Genomic DNA, 15,889 nt, shown 5'->3' on the forward strand with positions numbered 1-15,889 from the left:
GAAAACCTGATATGCAAGTAATTTTGGTGTGTACTATGATGTTACAAATCTTGTGCTCCGTCAACGCCCTCCTGAAATGGTATCATTAATCATTTTTGCCATGCGCCGCCGCGGCAAGCTACTCTCACGTGTAGTCAACGTAAAACAAATCTTACAAGCCTTTCTCCCCCAGCCACTCCCTCTTACGCGGGCCCAGCCCCGCCTTGGGGTATCATGGTAGCCGGCCCGTCGAGGAATTTGAAGTGCTCGATCGCGATCTGGCAGTTGAGCATGGCCGCGTTGAACCGCGCCTCGCCGGGCGGGAGGATCACCATCAGATACGTATTCGTCGTGAACTTGAGGATGAACAAGTTGAAGCGCGTGCCGGCCTTGTGCTCCATCCTGACGAACTGCTCCGCGTTGCGCGGGGTCCCCGTGAACCGGCTGATGGTCTGCTTGAAGTGCTTCATGATGTTCGACATGCGCTCCAGCCTGTCCTCGGTCGGGTTCCGCTGGCCCTCCTCCGACGTCCACGAGGAGACGGCCAGGAACGACGTGCGCTCGAAGAGGAGCAGCTCCTCGGCCTCGATGGCCACGCCCAGGTTCGCCAGGTTGCGCTCTATCGTCGACAGGTTCGGGACGAGGTCGTGGATGATGCTCGCCCAGGCCTTGTACAGGCTCTGGTCCCAGATGCTGGTCGCGAAGGGTGTGATGTCGAAGCCGCCGCCGCCGCCGCCGGAGTGTTGGGCGCCGGGACTGGCGGGGTCGTTGTCGTCGGAGGGGGGGTGCGCCTGGTGGGGCAGGCCGATGCTGTTGGCGTACTCGGCCGTCTTCTGGCGGACGACGCGGACGCGGTCGTCGTAGACGGACTCGCGGTGGGCGGGGACGACGAGGTCCATCTTGTGGATGAGGACGTAGATCTTGGCGGCGGGGGAGAACTGCAGCAGGGCGGAGATGATGGAGACGTAGGTGGCGAGGTCGCGGTCGATGTCGCGGGACTCGATGTCGAAGACGTAGATGAGGACGCCGACGTTGGAGAAGACGTGGACGCGCTGCTGGGAGAGGTAGTTCTCCATGAAGGCCTCCTGGCCGCCGCAGTCCCAGAGGTTGAGGGTCAGGTTGCCGAGGAACTTGACGTGGGAGAGGTCGATGTCTATCGTCGCGCCTCTGGAGGAGGGGTCAGTGAGGTGCGCGCGTTTTGGGAGGCGAGGGCGACGGAGGGAGGGGGGACGTACAGGCGGCGGGTGTCGCGGGCGATGTAGTTGCTGAAGATGATGCTTCGCATGCTTGATTTGCCGGAGCCGCTCTTGCCCATCAGCAGGACCTTCTTCTTCTTGGGTTTCTTGACCTCCGCTAGCGGCGCGGGAGGGCCTTCTGTGTAGTTGGAATCAGCCATCGTGGGCTAGGTGTCGGGAGGTGCTCGTCGGGCCTAAAGTCGAAGGGAATTCGAGGGTGATCGAGAGGTTTAGGAGCTGAAGGAGAGCTTCAGGCGACGCGGGTGTTCGGGCCGTGCGCAGTGGCTCTTGGCTGGGTGCGCTGAAGCCTTTCGAACAATGCGTTTCTAGATGGGAGAATTGGCGTTTCGACGGGATCGTTCAATCAGGCGCCGCTCAGCTTTGTTTGAGGTTGATGCCGTAAAGCTGAATGATGAACTGGATGCTGCGACCTGATTTCCAGGAAATGAGGTACGTATCTGAACAGGGGCCGTGCTAGCTGAGCCGATAAGATAAGCCGGCCAGGTGGGGCCGAACCACAGAGGTTCGGGTGATGGTCTCGATGGGAGGCCGAGAAGGCCATCTCCAACTCTCGGTATCCATCATCTGCAAAGGTCTTGGCCGACACCCAGGACAAGACTTGCTTCGCTATGAATATCAGCAATCGGCGGCAGAAAATGCGGACGTGAGACGGCATACCTCATCAACCTTCTCCGAAGAGGCTGGGACACACCACAACAGCCAATACTACATCGACCAACATCATCACGATGTGCAAAGAGAAAGAAAGGTGGTCTTTCAGCCAGACTGGTGGTCTTTCAGCCAGACTGGTGGTCTTGAAATCCTCACATGACATGGCGATCATGTGTATGCTATCGAGATCTTTCGGGTCACCCATGAGGAGCCAACGGCCTTATTTGAGTCAATCGACAGCCACCAGTGACTGACATGGGACTGCTTTCTGCAGGGCCATGTCTAGTTGAGGCCGGTCAACGATAAATCGACGCAAGATCTCGCTAACTCTCGCCGATCACTCACTGAAGACTTCAATTGCGCTATATGCATCTTTGAGTCAAACCTTGTCATCGTCGGCTGTTTTGACGGGCACATCTCAGCCCTTCGGCCCCCCCTCCTCACCCTGCTCAGCTCACATCACCACACACCAGCCATCCAGGGAGCCCAGCCTCCGGAATTGTGTCCATCTGCGCCGAAGGGATATCGAACTTCACCCAATAGTACGTCCGGAGGCTGTCAAAAACGGCGCCCCGCCGCCTGCTGGAGCGTGAGACTCTGTCTCATCTTCCGTGACCCTTGAACTCCAACTTCGCTTCTCCCTTCGATGTCGGCCAATGACGACGGCGCTGTCATCAGGTTTCGGGATGCCCTCTCGAACACAAGGGAACGGGATGATACCGGGCTAGCGAATGACTAGCGACTGCTCTACGAGTTGGATGGGCACCATCTTCGGTGTTGGTCCATCCCTACCGACCAAGATGTTGCGAAGGTGGGACTCGGGCCGGTCACTTATCAACGGCTAACTCCCCCATAGATTTGGATGAAGGATTTGAAGAAAATTCATCGACATTCAGTCGAGACGGAATCCGGTCAACGAGCTTTGTTGAACCCGGTTGCGATCTCGTTGGCTCGTGGCATACTGCTCGAGTCTCCGTTCAGACTGGATCGGCTCCAGTGCCCAGAAGGAACAACATGACTTCACCGTTCTGGCACACACAACATGGGGTGAGCTCTCCGCTCTGGCAAACCCAACCGACGGCTCCTCGTCGTCCTGAGCGGCCCGATCGCCCCGACGCTCCGAGCAGTCTTACTACATCACGAAGCAACACGCCGAGTCGCAGAACCAGAATCGAGACCCAGTACCGGCCTCCAGCTCCTAGTCCAACCAGCAGACCTCCCATTCGTTCTCGTTACACTTCGCCAGCAGATGAGCTCAAGACGAAGACGAGCGCTCCCTCCAAGTTACCCCGTCATTCTAGTGGTTCGCCGGAGCGCGTGTACAGCTCTTCCAGCCAGCCTTACGAATGCCGCAGCCCCGTCATGACTTTGAGGATCCTGTCACCAAGTCGACATGGCGTGCGGGACGAGAAGGAACACAATGTGCAGGGAAACCAGCCTGTCAAGGAATCACCCGAGCCTCCCCTTCCTACTCAGGGCCTGAGCAGGTCGACAAACACCAAGTTGACCTCACCCAAGCGTCGAAGGTTTCCATTGAGAGATTCCATCCTGTTGAAGCGAAAAGACTCGCCTGAAGCATCCAAGCCTCCCACACCAACGTCAGCTACCGCACCCAAGGAAGCCCCAGAGACACCGGAGCATCGGACCGGAGCGTTTGGCCGTGCCAGTCTACCTCCGACACCGACGACGCCGTCCAAATCACGTCTGAAAGGATTTTCCAGGTGAGCCCGAATATCGAGGCATAGTGTCCATCATTGTAAGCTAACGGTATCATCAGGCTCGGGGCTTTCTCTCGCGATTCCAAGCTTGCGAGACCACCCGAATATCGCCAATCAGAACAGCTTCCACGCCGAGATGACCCGAAGAGCCAGGCCAACGGCCCATCGGATGCTGCTTCTTCGGCCCAGCTTGTCTCCCGTATCTGCACCATCATCTTGGACGAGGGACTTGGTGCAAGGCTCGGAGCCGACAGATCCACCACCGCACTCAAGGTCTGGGATGCAGTGGTGAAGTGTTTGGATGATGTATCCAAGACCTCGAATGACACTGCCAGCAAACCAAAACACGGCCTTGCGACGATTGCCAAGGTCTCAGAGTCGGTCGTTACAGCAGCAGCTAATTCCAAGAATCCATGGCCGCTGGAAGCATGGGGATTCCGCCATGGCCGCAAGAAGGATGTCGGGGTTCAAGATCGACTTGCTACCGAACTTGCCAGGCATGGGGATATGAGCTTGGATGCCAAAGACGTGCCTCAAGTTTCAACCAATGCTGAGAACAAGCAGGAAGCGGTTCCTCGATTGCCTCATCTACAGCTCCCTTGTCCTTTCAGAGCACGCAATCCCTCGCGTTTCAATGTCACGGACAGCTGGCATTGCGCTCAGGGTTATTGGAAGAGCCTCACAGAATTGCAGTATGGTTGACCCTTCAATCTTGAGTGTTCCAGGACTAACCTTTCACAGGAAGCATATCGCACGACATCATCGTCATCAGAGCGATGCTCACTTATTCCAGTGTCCCAGGTGCGAAAAGGGTTTCTCGGAGCCCAATGCCTTTAAGGAACACCTGATGCTTCCCAGGGAGCAGATGTGCGACCCTCGATCGGAGGTGCCCCCTATCAGCTGTGATCCAGAGGATGGAATCACTGCCGGTAGAGCGAGAGCTTTATCTGAAGGTGTCGAGCACGGAAAGATTGGGTCCTGGGACGACATGTGGAAGTGCTTGTTTCCAGCAGACAGGGTCGTTCCTCGGCCGGGTGAGACTTCAATTTCCTTAACAAGCCGGATTTTACTAACGCATCTCAGTTTTCCTCCCTGCCATTGAGCTTCCTCAGGTGGAACAAGAGGTGTTTGCCAGCGACAACATGGCTGACCTCAAGACAAGTCTGGAGGAGCGTCTCCGATTCCTTGCTGCTCAATCAGCCAACAGCGACCTATTCTCAGCCCAGATACCCGTGATCACTGGGTCGATATCGCTCGTCGTGGAAGCCCATCTCAGAAGCGTATTCATCGGTTGCCGCGCTGGACCTCCTACGCGACCCAACCGTTCGCGATCAGCATCTCAGACCCAGGAAACGATCAACAACAGGCCTCGGAAACTGTCTTCAGCATCCTCTGTAGGAATGAGACACTCTGAATTACCCGACCAGCGCCGTCCAGTCTTAGCCGAGGCCAAGAGCTTCACACGGGAAGCCCCTCGCCCGCAAATGCACAACCACCGAAGCCGCAGCGAAGGATCGCAGAGCAAGCTCCCGCGAGCCGCCAAGCTGCCAGTGCCCTCTACGCTCACTATTCCTTTTCCCAGGATATCGGCTTTGACAGAGCACTCCGACGCAGCACCCTCGCACGTCTCAGAAGAAGCAATCGCCTCGCCGAAAGGCTCAGACGGGGAGTACTCCTCGGGCGTGGAATCGAACCCGACAAGCGCCGGCGGACTGCGTGACTCGAACAACACCGATATCCGATGCAGCAAATGCAACATGCGTCCAAGTCTCCGGCCTGACGAAGACATGTTTTCGGATCCTCGCATCAGCGCGTCCACGACACACTTGACGCACAACTCGAGTTGCAGGTTTTCGGACTCTGGGATCGGAATCTTGTGTCGCAATTGCAGGATGCTCGAGGAGCTCATCAACTCCTACTCGCGGGCGTCGACGCAGTCCGCCAAATCCGGGCGACAGGTTGAGGGAACAGGTCCGGCGCCGGGGCCAGGGCCGGGGCTCGAGTCGAAGGAGGTGACCTCGGCCAGACTGGTCGCGCCGTTCTCGCCGGATCCATCGGTCTCTATGGACGAGAATGACGAGGAGACTCTGTTCGACATCCTGGAGTCTGCGCCGTACGTCGTGGAGGACGGGCAGTGGAAATCGCGGGTGGTCTCTCCCAAATTCCCGCCGCCGACACAGAGCCTGCCGCCGTCGCCCGTGGGGCGATTTGATCGGTACCGGCACGATGGGAATTTCTTTTGAGATTGGGTGGGAGTTTCTGGCGTTTTTGGTGATACTGATGGGACTCTTGAGTTTTCCTGAGGTGAAGCAGTCCGCTTCTGGGTTTGTTACGCTATATGAATATTGATATCCATTTTATTTTGACATCTATTCTTACTTGAACGTGTATTCGAGTTGGACTCACAGCAGCATCACAAGCTATCGCAGTAATTTCCATTCATGTGGCTCACCAGCAGAACAGAGGTAGGCTCCCTTCTCGTCATCAGCCCACCCTGAACTAACGCAAGAATGAGACCGAACACCAAGCCTCCTTCACGTCCGAGCCAAGCTGATGAGCCGATGGCGCGCCGCATCGAGGAATGTCAAGGGCGCTCGTTCCGTGCCACGGTGCCTCCCCCGCCTTTGGGATCGACACCCGACGGCCCCGCACCATTAGTTCGCAGCTGTGCCCTGTAGCTGCTGTAAGTCGGATGCAAGGGCTTCATCATGAACACCTGGACAGCTGATTTGATGCTAATCCCGAAGACACAATCAAACCAATTATGGTCAAACAAGCAACTATATCAACGTTCTACAGAAGAACATACTACACGTGCAACTACGCTCAGCCAAACGTGTCCCGGCCCCAAGAACCGTAGACTAACAAAAACACCCAGCATGCCCGTCTCGGAAGCTTGTGACGTCGAGCTGCAAGGGTGCTGTGGATCGCCCCAAACGCCCTACCGCGTATGTACGTCATCCTTACAGCAACGAGCTCCAGCTGCTCGAAGCTGTGCTCGGACGAGGGAACATGCCACCGAGAGCTTCCGTCAGCTGCTTTTCATTCCAATAAGTACTACTAGTCTCCTTCTCCCTCCTCTCGAGCTTCCCCTCATCACATTCAATCGAATTTGAAAGAAAAGAAACACCATCCATTGAGCCCCGCGGAAGCACAATGGCAGAACAAGACCGCTACCAATCCCACCTGGGAGTCAATACAGACAAGATTCCCACCCCAAGCATGCCCGCGACGTCGGGTGCCGAGCAGGACCGCTTCGGTGGCTGGTTCGGAGGCAAGGCAGACAAGGCCACCGACGCCGTCAAGCAGAACTTCCCTCAAGGACCAGGCGGCGCCGAGCAGGAGCGCTACGGCGGCTGGTTCGGCGGCGACAAGCTCCCTTCCATGGAGAAGCTCGGCGAGCGCCTGCCTCATGTCTCCGGAGCCGAGCAGGACAGGTACAACGCCCACTTTGGCGGCCACGAGCTCCCGTCCATGGAGAAGCTGGGCGAGAGGCTTCCCAAGGTCTCTGGTGCCGAGCAGGACCGGTATAACCGCTGGTTCGGCGGCGACAAGGGCCCAAACGCTCAATGGTTCAAGGAACACCTCCCTCAGACCTCCGGAGCCGAGCAGGATCGTTATGAGAGGTGGCTAGGAGGCAAGGCCGAGAACGTTGCTGAGAAGGTTGAGAGGAATATCCCCAAGACCTCCGGCGCCGAGCAGGACCGCTTCGGTGGTTGGTTCGGAGGTGACAAGCTCCCCTCCGCCAGCGATGTGAAGAACGCCATCCCTCAAGCCTCCGGAGCTGAACAAGACCGCTACGCATCCCGCTTCGGCGGCAAGGCTCCGGATGTCTCCAGTAGACTCCCCCGAGTCTCCGGCGCCGAGCAGGACCGCTACGGCACGCACTTCAACCTGCACCCCAGCAACCCCGTCAACAGCGCCACGACCACAACCGTCGGCCTCCTCCAAAACGCCCTCCTCCCCTCCTTCGCCCTCCACGCCGGCCTCAGCACCGTCGCATATGGCGTCGCCCGGTACACCAACCGCGCCGAGGCCAAGGACTGGCTCTGGCCGACGGGCCAGGTCGCCAACGCCTGGTGGACCGCCGTCGGCACCCGCGTCGTCTACGACGGTCTCTCCGTCCCCTCCGCCTGGAACTCGCTCGGATACACCCAGAAGCTCCTCCTGACGGGCGTCAGCGCCTGGGGCGCGCGTCTGTTCTACCGCATCGCGACGCGCAGCGTCAAGCGCGGCAAGGACGACGCCCGCTACGTCACGGCCAAGCAGAAGGACCCCAAGTTCTGGGACAAGGCCTTCTTCACCATGTTCCTGCCCGAGGCCGCTTTCCAGGCCATCATTGCCCTGCCGTTCACGCTTCCCTTCCAGGCTCCATTGACGAGTGCCCGCGCGTCCGGATTCACCGCTTTCCCTGAGACGTTCCACAGCTTGGCCGTGTTCCTGTTCACGACCGGTTTCGCCCTGGAGACCCTTGCGGACTCCCAGCTCGAGACGCACTCCAGAAAGAGCGTCGACCTGAACCGCGAGGGAGTGTGGAGCATCGTCCGCCACCCTAAGTAAGTCCACAACCCCCCCTCCCCCGGGTATTCCAACACGCAAGATGACTGACGGGAAGCCAGCTACCTCGGCGACGCCCTCTGCCACCTCTCCTTCCCCGTCCTCCTCTACAGCGCCGGCATGCTGCACCCGCTCGCCGCCCTCGGCCCCATCTTCAACTACGTCCTCCTCCGCTACCTCGGCGGCGACAAGGAGAACGAGGCGAGCCAGGAGGAGCGCTACGCCAAGGAGAACCCCGGCAAGCTGCAGCAGCTGAAGGCGTACAAGCGCGAGAAGAACAGCTTCTGGCCGAGCGTCAAGGAGCTGAACAACAACTGGCTGTGGATCGTGGCCGGCGCCGGCGTCGTGGGCGCCGTCGTCGAGAGGAGCCTGCTGGCGTACTTCAACTGAGTTTGTAGGACGGCCGGTGGGGTGAACTTTTGTGTTAAATTAATGTAATGATTGTGTATGGGTAGTAAAACGGGATCGAAGAAAAATTCAGATTGATCAAACAACCTCTTGCGTTTTTCATACCTCGTGAATTGAGTTTGACTTGCGTTGTCTCACGAGACGTGATGGATTTGTAACCTTGATATACGCTTCTCGTCAGTCGGAAGACACTGTGAACCCGGTCGGGTCAGAGGAAGCCTCCCACAGGATGAATCATGGGATTTGCATATTGCATCCAACTCAAATGCACCCGGTTCAGTTAGATCCGGCCCCTTGTGTCCTCAACTTGGAACCTGGCTGAGCCGTAGTCGCATTTTCTGCTTCGTTCTTCTACACATGCCAGGCTCGAGGCTTGTATACTAAGATATCAGAAACGAAGCCTCCAAAAAGAACCACCAATATCCCAGATCATCAAGGCCGCCGTGCCACACCGACTCCGTTCCCATCATCCCGCCCACGCAAACACTTCACACTCAAACGACCTCAGCCTCGTCGACCTCGGCCGAAGCGAATCCCGATCCCTCGTCCTTCCCGACGGGGCACGCGACGACCGTCGTGCTGTTCACTATCGTACCGCAGCAAGCACCGTCGCCGCCTCCTGGCCCGACCTGGGTAGATGTATGTCTTGATCAGGTTATCCTTTCCTTCGTTGTAACGATTTATGGGAAGCGGATGAAATAAAAGACTTACGCATGAGCCGACGTTGCATGGATGATTAACCCACATGGTATATAAGCCTGTACGCATTTTGCACGAGTATCCGTTGCAAATCTGCGAAGACATTTTGATACCGCGTCAGCCACGTCTTTCTTTTTTCCCGTCAGAGTGGGAGAAAGGGGTTGATGTGAAACGTACGCCTTTATCTACTTTTCTGGCGGAGAATGAGATGCCATCGGGACACCCCTTGTTATCAGGAAAAGGAGAAACCGGAGAAGCAGCAGCAGCAGCAGAGGGAACCGCGGGAACGGCCGAGGCGAGGGAGAAGGCCGAGGCGGCTGTGAGGAGGACGGCGGTGGGCTTCATTGTTGTCTTTCTGTGTAGGGTAGTATGAGAAGTGGTCGTTCTCCGAAGAGGAAAAGGAGAAGAAGTGAAACGACGACTTATCTTTGGCCGTCTTTCATATGGGTTATGGAAAAAGTGTAATAATTGTGTACTGGCCCCCCAAAAAGGGAGAGAGAAAAAAACATGCAAAAGATAGACCGGGAAAAAAAGGTCGTCTCAAGCAACACCTTGAGGAATAACTCTCCACAAAACACACATAACCGGGACTAAGCATAAGAGGCGGATGCATGTATCTGTTGTATTTAAAAAGTCCTACAGATAGTGACGGTCAAAGGTCGTGGTCTGATAGCATGTTCAGATACAGCTTGATGGGCTGGATTAGAGTGGTAGGCGTTTGAAGTCTCGATAATTTAGTAAATGCTTTTGTGTGGTACACGTGCGAATACGATATTGCTCCCCTGCAAGCTCTTGGTAATTTGCCTCCCTGTTGCTTTTCTTACCTGGCCGCGAGAACTATGACGTTGTTAGATGGTTTGCCTATCAAGACGAACGTTAGGTTAGAATACATCCAGCCGATTCTGAGGAGGTAGATACCAGGAACAAGATCATAGACGGGGAGAAGAGACATATGGGGCCAGCTTCCTGTTGGCCTCTAGGACAAGCATTAGTACATGCCTCAAATCACACATGGCCAAAGTCATGAGAACTGTTTCGGCGCCATCAGGTTCATATCGGAAGAACGAGAACCATTAAAAGCCATTCCACCGTGAAATTTACATAAAATCGACACTAGCGATATGCAGCAGCCTGCTCAGAAACCCACCCAGGCTTCAAATCGCCGAAAAAAAAAATAAGTAATTTGTGCAATGGCACAATGGCGTGAAGTAATCAACTCCCCTAAACCCAAAATCTACCGCTGATGCAGATACGGCGTGTCCATCGGCCCTCCATGTCCGTTGTTCTCAGGAATCGGTGAGTCGCGTCCCGGCTGAGAAAAGTGCGTCTGGTCGTACGGCGTAGGCGACCCCATCTCGCTCCTGGCCGTCGCGACCGAAGCATCCAGCTCCGAGTACCTGTGGATGTTCCCGTGGTGGAACTCCGACTCTCGGGGTGACGTGCTGTACGGCGGCTTGTAGAGGCCCGGCGAGGAGGCGGCGTACGAGCCCCGGATGTCGGACCCGGTCGTCTGCGGCTCGACGAGCGTCTGGGCGGGCGTGTGGGGCTCCGCCGGCGGGCTCGGCTCCGGCTTCTCGGACAGCTGCCGCTTGAGCGACTTGTTCTGCTTCCAGAGCCAGAACGTGGAGAGGAGGCCGGCGAGGAGGCAGACGCCGGCGACGACGGCGAGGCCGATGGTGGCGCCCTTGAAGGCGTCGCCGCCGCCGCCGCTGGCGTCATCTGTCATGTTCGCGGTGCAGACCGATTCCTGCGTCTGGATCTTGATCGCGTGGTCTGTCCCGCAGCAGGTCGTGTTCGAAGCCCCGCAGCAATATGTCGCCGTGCCGTCGTTGCAGGCGGTCATGATGGTCGAGTTGGATGCGGATCCGCCCGACTGCTGCTTTGTTAGCACATCCGGAAAACCGTGTGTTAATTACGTCCTCGGCTCGTGGCACAGTACCTGTTCATCCATGCAAACACTGATGCAAGCCTTGCTCTTCCATGTTGGATCCGTGCAGAAACCTCGCTGGGGCTGCTGCTGGCGATTGATACACAGGCCGGAAGACGAGCAAATGTCTCGCTGATCCGGTTCTCCGTCCAGAGCACAGCAACTCGAGAACACGCCTCTCTGATTTATCCCAAGCTTGTTGCAAGGAACGTACGTCTCGTTGTCGGCGATATTCCCATTCGGCGCGTAGCACGTCGCCTCTTGCGCCAGGGAGTGGGCGACGAGGGCCAGAGTTGCTGTTAATACCGATACCCGCATTGTGACGGCAAAGATTGACGAAATATCAGCCCTTCTAAGTCGTGATCGCACGAAGCAATCGACAATTTGTGGTACAGAAAGGAGGCAACGGAAGAAGAAAAACCGAGCCAAACCACAAATAAGCAACCGCACCGGGGGACCCGTCCGCATTTATGAGAAGCGGCGAGCCAGCATCAGCAGCGGGCTGTACGCCGCCAGCCTGCATACCCGGTGCATCCATTCCTCCTCCTTCCTGCACTGCTCTTCCATCTCGCCTTCAAGCCTCGCCGCATCTCACCTCAGATGACAAGGGAGGGGAGGGGAGGGGGGAGCCACAAGTCTTACACGCAGAAAAAGCGCGTGCAGCGCAACGTACGATATCAGCACCCGCAGCCAACTGAGCCTGCGAGCTATCTTGAAGAGGCAAGCGAGATGCAAGTGGCTTCGAACCCCTGTACCAACACAGCCAGTGAGGAGGGATGCTGGAAGCAGGCTGCAGGACTCGGCCAGCTCGAGAGACCAACCCAACAGATTGTAGAGACGACCAACACGACGGATTATCAACCAAAATCGGCGGCCGAGTCCGAAGAGGGGGGATGGAAAGTGAGGGGGCCGGGCGAAGCCGACTCTGCGAGTGGTGGGTGACTGGTGCAATGGTACGCTGGGTTGGGCCGATTGGCACCGTTGGATTGAGACTCGAAAGAGGGGTTCACTGAATGGATCTCAGCAAACATTTCACGGATCTCATGCCGTTTCCCGTCCGCGGCAGGGTTGTCGTCATTCCATATAGTGACCCCTAGAACATATTCCTTTCCAGCCCTATGAGTATGAATGCTAGGAATGCGAAGAATGAACGTCCATCGTACAGATCTCGGCGTGCTTCCCACGTAAAAAGTAAGCAAGTCATATAAATCCTCCAATCAAGTACGAAAAAGTCGTAACGTTCCATCGAAGCCCGCCCCCATGTTGATCATTGAAAAGCCACATGCCTTGGCGGTCTTCATGCAAGGATTCGCCAACATGTCTCCAGTTTGGTCGCACCTCCGGTCAGCTTACGGATACTTGTCTTTCTGGCAACCAATTCACATTTTGCATTAGTTGTGTCTCACTGATTGATATATGAGTTCGAACTGATGCCCGGCTCTGAATGAGGTTCACAACGGTTTATCAATACGAGCTCCACGGCTCTTTAACATAATACTATCACTTTAGCGCGTGCTGTCTCTGAATGCAACAAATAGATACAAATAACAGTCACTGATTAGTAAATAAATACTTACGCCATGATAAGGCGTTCTCATAAATAGTAGGCTAGTTACCAGCAGGAATTAGTAGTCAACACTTTATATAAACGTCAGATTCGGACTTGTTAAAGACGGGACGGACCAAAGACCCCTGAGCGGCTGCCTGCCCCGGGGATTAGAGTTTGAAACTGCGCATGGCCCGGACCGGCAAACGATGCGGTTTCAACCAACCGGCTTAACTCTCGCGACTTTTCTCTTCGCTTCAGATGTTCTAGTTGTTCTAAATGCGGTCAAGAAGCCTATAGTGCTCGTATTATATCAATTGAAATTCACCCCTTAAGCCAATCCTGGGCTGCTGCCTTCTCAGGATAGATATTGTGCGTCGGAGGATATGACTTTGCACGAAACAACACGGGAAAGACACATCATGACGTGAAAATCGCAACTGAGGCAGCTCGCGAACATCGTGGAGTCGGCAGTCGACACCGCCCCCTACGATACTAGATCCTTTGGCAATGCCCAGCTGTTTCATTCATAATCCTCACCAAGCCTTTACTTTAACGATCAATACACACCCTTCGACACTTTCATGTCCAACACCCCAACGATTGCACCCTACCATGTCTTCTATAACCGACTTAACAGAGCGTCTTCTGGAGAAGATCGTCAAGCTTCTCTGCTCGCACTGCCATCCTCCGCCTCCATCACAAACCTACTGGGGCATGTACTGCAACGACAGCTGCCCGATCGGAAAGCCCGAGCATGGGAGACGCATGGCTCTCGCCAACCTCTGCCTGACGAATAAACGGCTCAACTCCGCCGCCACGCCGATCTTGTATCATCGATTCCACCGGAGGGACGAGATCGCGTTTGCGAAAACCCTCTTCAAATGGCGCCCCGATCTCGCACAGCATGTCAGGTCGCTCCACCTCGGCGCGGACGACGAGCTCACCTTTGGACAGTCCAAAGACGGGGAACTAGTACTCAGAGAAATAACGAACCAACTCCATCATTTGCGCATATCACAAAACGACGAAGGCAAGGAGGAGGATGGACCGATGCTACTGAGCCTGCTCATCGGCAGGTGCACGAACATCGAGGATCTCTGTCTCACCGTCAGCTGGGACGGCAACCCGGTCCCGTTCTGTCCCCCGGGATCGCTCCCGAAGTTGGAGACGCTGTCCCTCTCGCACTGGGACGACGAGGGCGGTTTCGATCTCGCGTTCGCGACGGAGATCTTCCTCGCCGCACCAAACATCACATCGATATTTGCCTACGCCGTGACTGAAGTCGGCGGAGGCTTGAAGATGGCAAACGTCACGGAAGTTACCCTCCGCAACAGCTTCCTCCAAGCCGACGCCTTCAACCGTCTTCTCAGACAGCTGCCGAGCTTGGAGAAACTGACGTATTATGTTGGAGACGCCATCATGGACGGGGAGGCACCTCCAAGGGCGCGCGATATGCAGGACGCCATTCTGGAGCATGCTCCGAGGTTGAAGTTCCTGAAGCTCTTGATGCTCGAAGACGACAATGAGTACCGTCGAAGCGATGGTATTGTCGACGAAGACATGATGAGGTCGCTGAGGGGGTTGAAGCAGCTGCAAGAGCTGCGGCTGGACGCGCAGTATCTTGTGGTCCCCCGTTACGAGGAAGACGAGACGGACATGGGACCTCGGACGTTGGTGGACATATTGCCGCATTCGATCCAGCTCGTAGGAATCGAGTGCGGTGACTACACTTGTAGCACGAGGACTCTGCTGCCCGCAATACTGGGACTTGGGAAGGTTTGTAAAGTTGAGTTCCCGCACTTGAGATCGTTTCGCGTGTCAGGTCTAGACGGGTTGGAAGAGGCAAGGGAGATATTTGAGAGCAGTGGAGTTGAGTTCATTACTGAGTATGTCTAAGGACTGAAGGAGCATCCTATGCCGCGCCCTGTCATAGCCACTTATACGGATGGACGTGGGATGAATCCAACGGGTTCGAAGTTGGTACCGTCGGCGAGTGCCCTCAACGAGGTCAGCGGATGATGGAGAAGCTGTATACATGTAGTTATTCACTCAACTACCCTGATAGACGACGCATGGATGAAGCCAAAAGGGGGGTGATGGGGAAGAAAGAACCGGCTGTAGGAAAAGCTAAGACCTCTCACTTTGGGAGACTCTTTAAGGGATAGAATTGATTATGTTCGCCGAGAGACTTTGTTCCCGACGTTCCTGCTGTCTCTGATGCACTTTTTGCCCCTCTTCGTATCGCTATTATCAATAGAAACTTTGATGATAGTCACTGTGCAAATTAATTACTTGAAGTCATACTAACGGAAAAAGAGCCTCGAGATATCACATTTATCTTGGGAAAGGGGTTTGTATGATCATTCACTAATTTGCTATCACGTATGACTACTCAAAAACATGTTTAACCAAAACTGATGGGTATTGATTGCACTATGTTCGTGTGCCTCCTGGACTTTCTTGTTCGGGATTCTTCAGACTCATCCTCCTCACCGTCTCCTTCTTCGTCGTGAGTACTTCATGCAGATCCCTGATCATGACCGGAACTGGCCGTTTAGTGATGAAGAGATCGTCAAATTGCGAAACAACCTCGGGGTAGTTTTCGAGACATTTCCTCGCTTCCCACAACAACCTTTCCGCAAACGCCGTATCTGCCGTGTTATTGAGCATCTCCGCCATGAGGGTGTTGTATCTGCGCTGATTTGTCTCGTCAACGTGCCTCTGGATTATGTGTTAGCGCCACTAACGTATCGTGCGGCGGCATCGAGACGTTTCGCGAAAGAGACCGGCTGGATTGGTGGAAATCAACGCATACCTGGATGTCAAATGATAAGTTAACGCTCGGCTCGATGACGGCGCCTTTGAAGTCTACCGACGGAAACTGCTTCTGGACGTCTTCCCCGTTCTTCACCGACTCAGCGATCATGTCTTCCCGGTTTCTGCCGAGTATCTGCACTTCCGGCTGCTCCGACGAGGACGGGGGCTCTGAAGACGTCGAACTGCTCATGATTGGAGATTGAATTGAAAGGCTAGATAGACAAATTTCGGTGTTAACAGCAAACAGTCGAGAAACTCGGTTTTGTTAAAGCAGCGATCCTTTGATTTGGCGCAAATGGGTTCCGGGCGCACGTGAAAAATGCATGAC

General features: G+C 55.5%; 7 protein-coding genes across 7 annotated transcripts; 3 read left to right on the forward strand and 4 right to left on the reverse strand.

Annotated features, from left to right (window-relative positions):
* Positions 1–182: 182 nt before the first annotated feature.
* Positions 183–1,375, reverse strand: CkaCkLH20_07644 (GTP-binding protein gtr1; the record flags this gene model as incomplete). Its single annotated transcript, XM_038890361.1, has 2 exons — positions 183–1,146; positions 1,215–1,375. The coding sequence occupies 2 exons, from the start codon at positions 1,373–1,375 to the stop codon at positions 183–185; spliced, it is 1,125 nt and encodes a 374-aa protein (XP_038744411.1).
* A 1,525-nt stretch (positions 1,376–2,900) lies between these two features.
* Positions 2,901–5,847, forward strand: CkaCkLH20_07645 (uncharacterized protein; the record flags this gene model as incomplete). The annotated part of the gene is made up of 4 exons (XM_038890362.1): positions 2,901–3,607; positions 3,664–4,296; positions 4,346–4,638; positions 4,688–5,847. 4 exons carry the CDS (start codon positions 2,901–2,903, stop codon positions 5,845–5,847), a joined length of 2,793 nt encoding a protein of 930 aa, XP_038744412.1.
* A 913-nt stretch (positions 5,848–6,760) lies between these two features.
* CkaCkLH20_07646 (uncharacterized protein) lies at positions 6,761–8,551 on the forward strand (the record flags this gene model as incomplete). The annotated part of the gene is made up of 2 exons (XM_038890363.1): positions 6,761–8,160; positions 8,224–8,551. The coding sequence occupies 2 exons, from the start codon at positions 6,761–6,763 to the stop codon at positions 8,549–8,551; spliced, it is 1,728 nt and encodes a 575-aa protein (XP_038744413.1).
* Positions 8,552–9,063: 512 nt separating this feature from the next.
* Positions 9,064–9,613, reverse strand: CkaCkLH20_07647 (uncharacterized protein; the record flags this gene model as incomplete). The annotated part of the gene is made up of 2 exons (XM_038890364.1): positions 9,064–9,198; positions 9,446–9,613. 2 exons carry the CDS (start codon positions 9,611–9,613, stop codon positions 9,064–9,066), a joined length of 303 nt encoding a protein of 100 aa, XP_038744414.1.
* Positions 9,614–10,502: 889 nt separating this feature from the next.
* CkaCkLH20_07648 (uncharacterized protein) lies at positions 10,503–11,513 on the reverse strand (the record flags this gene model as incomplete). Its single annotated transcript, XM_038890365.1, has 2 exons — positions 10,503–11,141; positions 11,208–11,513. The coding sequence occupies 2 exons, from the start codon at positions 11,511–11,513 to the stop codon at positions 10,503–10,505; spliced, it is 945 nt and encodes a 314-aa protein (XP_038744415.1).
* Positions 11,514–13,356: 1,843 nt separating this feature from the next.
* Positions 13,357–14,640, forward strand: CkaCkLH20_07649 (uncharacterized protein; the record flags this gene model as incomplete). The annotated part of the gene is made up of 1 exon (XM_038890366.1): positions 13,357–14,640. The coding sequence occupies one exon, from the start codon at positions 13,357–13,359 to the stop codon at positions 14,638–14,640; it is 1,284 nt and encodes a 427-aa protein (XP_038744416.1).
* A 537-nt stretch (positions 14,641–15,177) lies between these two features.
* CkaCkLH20_07650 (uncharacterized protein) lies at positions 15,178–15,751 on the reverse strand (the record flags this gene model as incomplete). The annotated part of the gene is made up of 2 exons (XM_038890367.1): positions 15,178–15,465; positions 15,560–15,751. 2 exons carry the CDS (start codon positions 15,749–15,751, stop codon positions 15,178–15,180), a joined length of 480 nt encoding a protein of 159 aa, XP_038744417.1.
* Positions 15,752–15,889: the final 138 nt, after the last annotated feature.

This window comes from Colletotrichum karsti, assembly GCF_011947395.1.
Source record: "Colletotrichum karsti strain CkLH20 chromosome Unknown Scaffold24, whole genome shotgun sequence".
Taxonomy (NCBI): Eukaryota; Fungi; Ascomycota; class Sordariomycetes; order Glomerellales; family Glomerellaceae; genus Colletotrichum; species Colletotrichum karsti.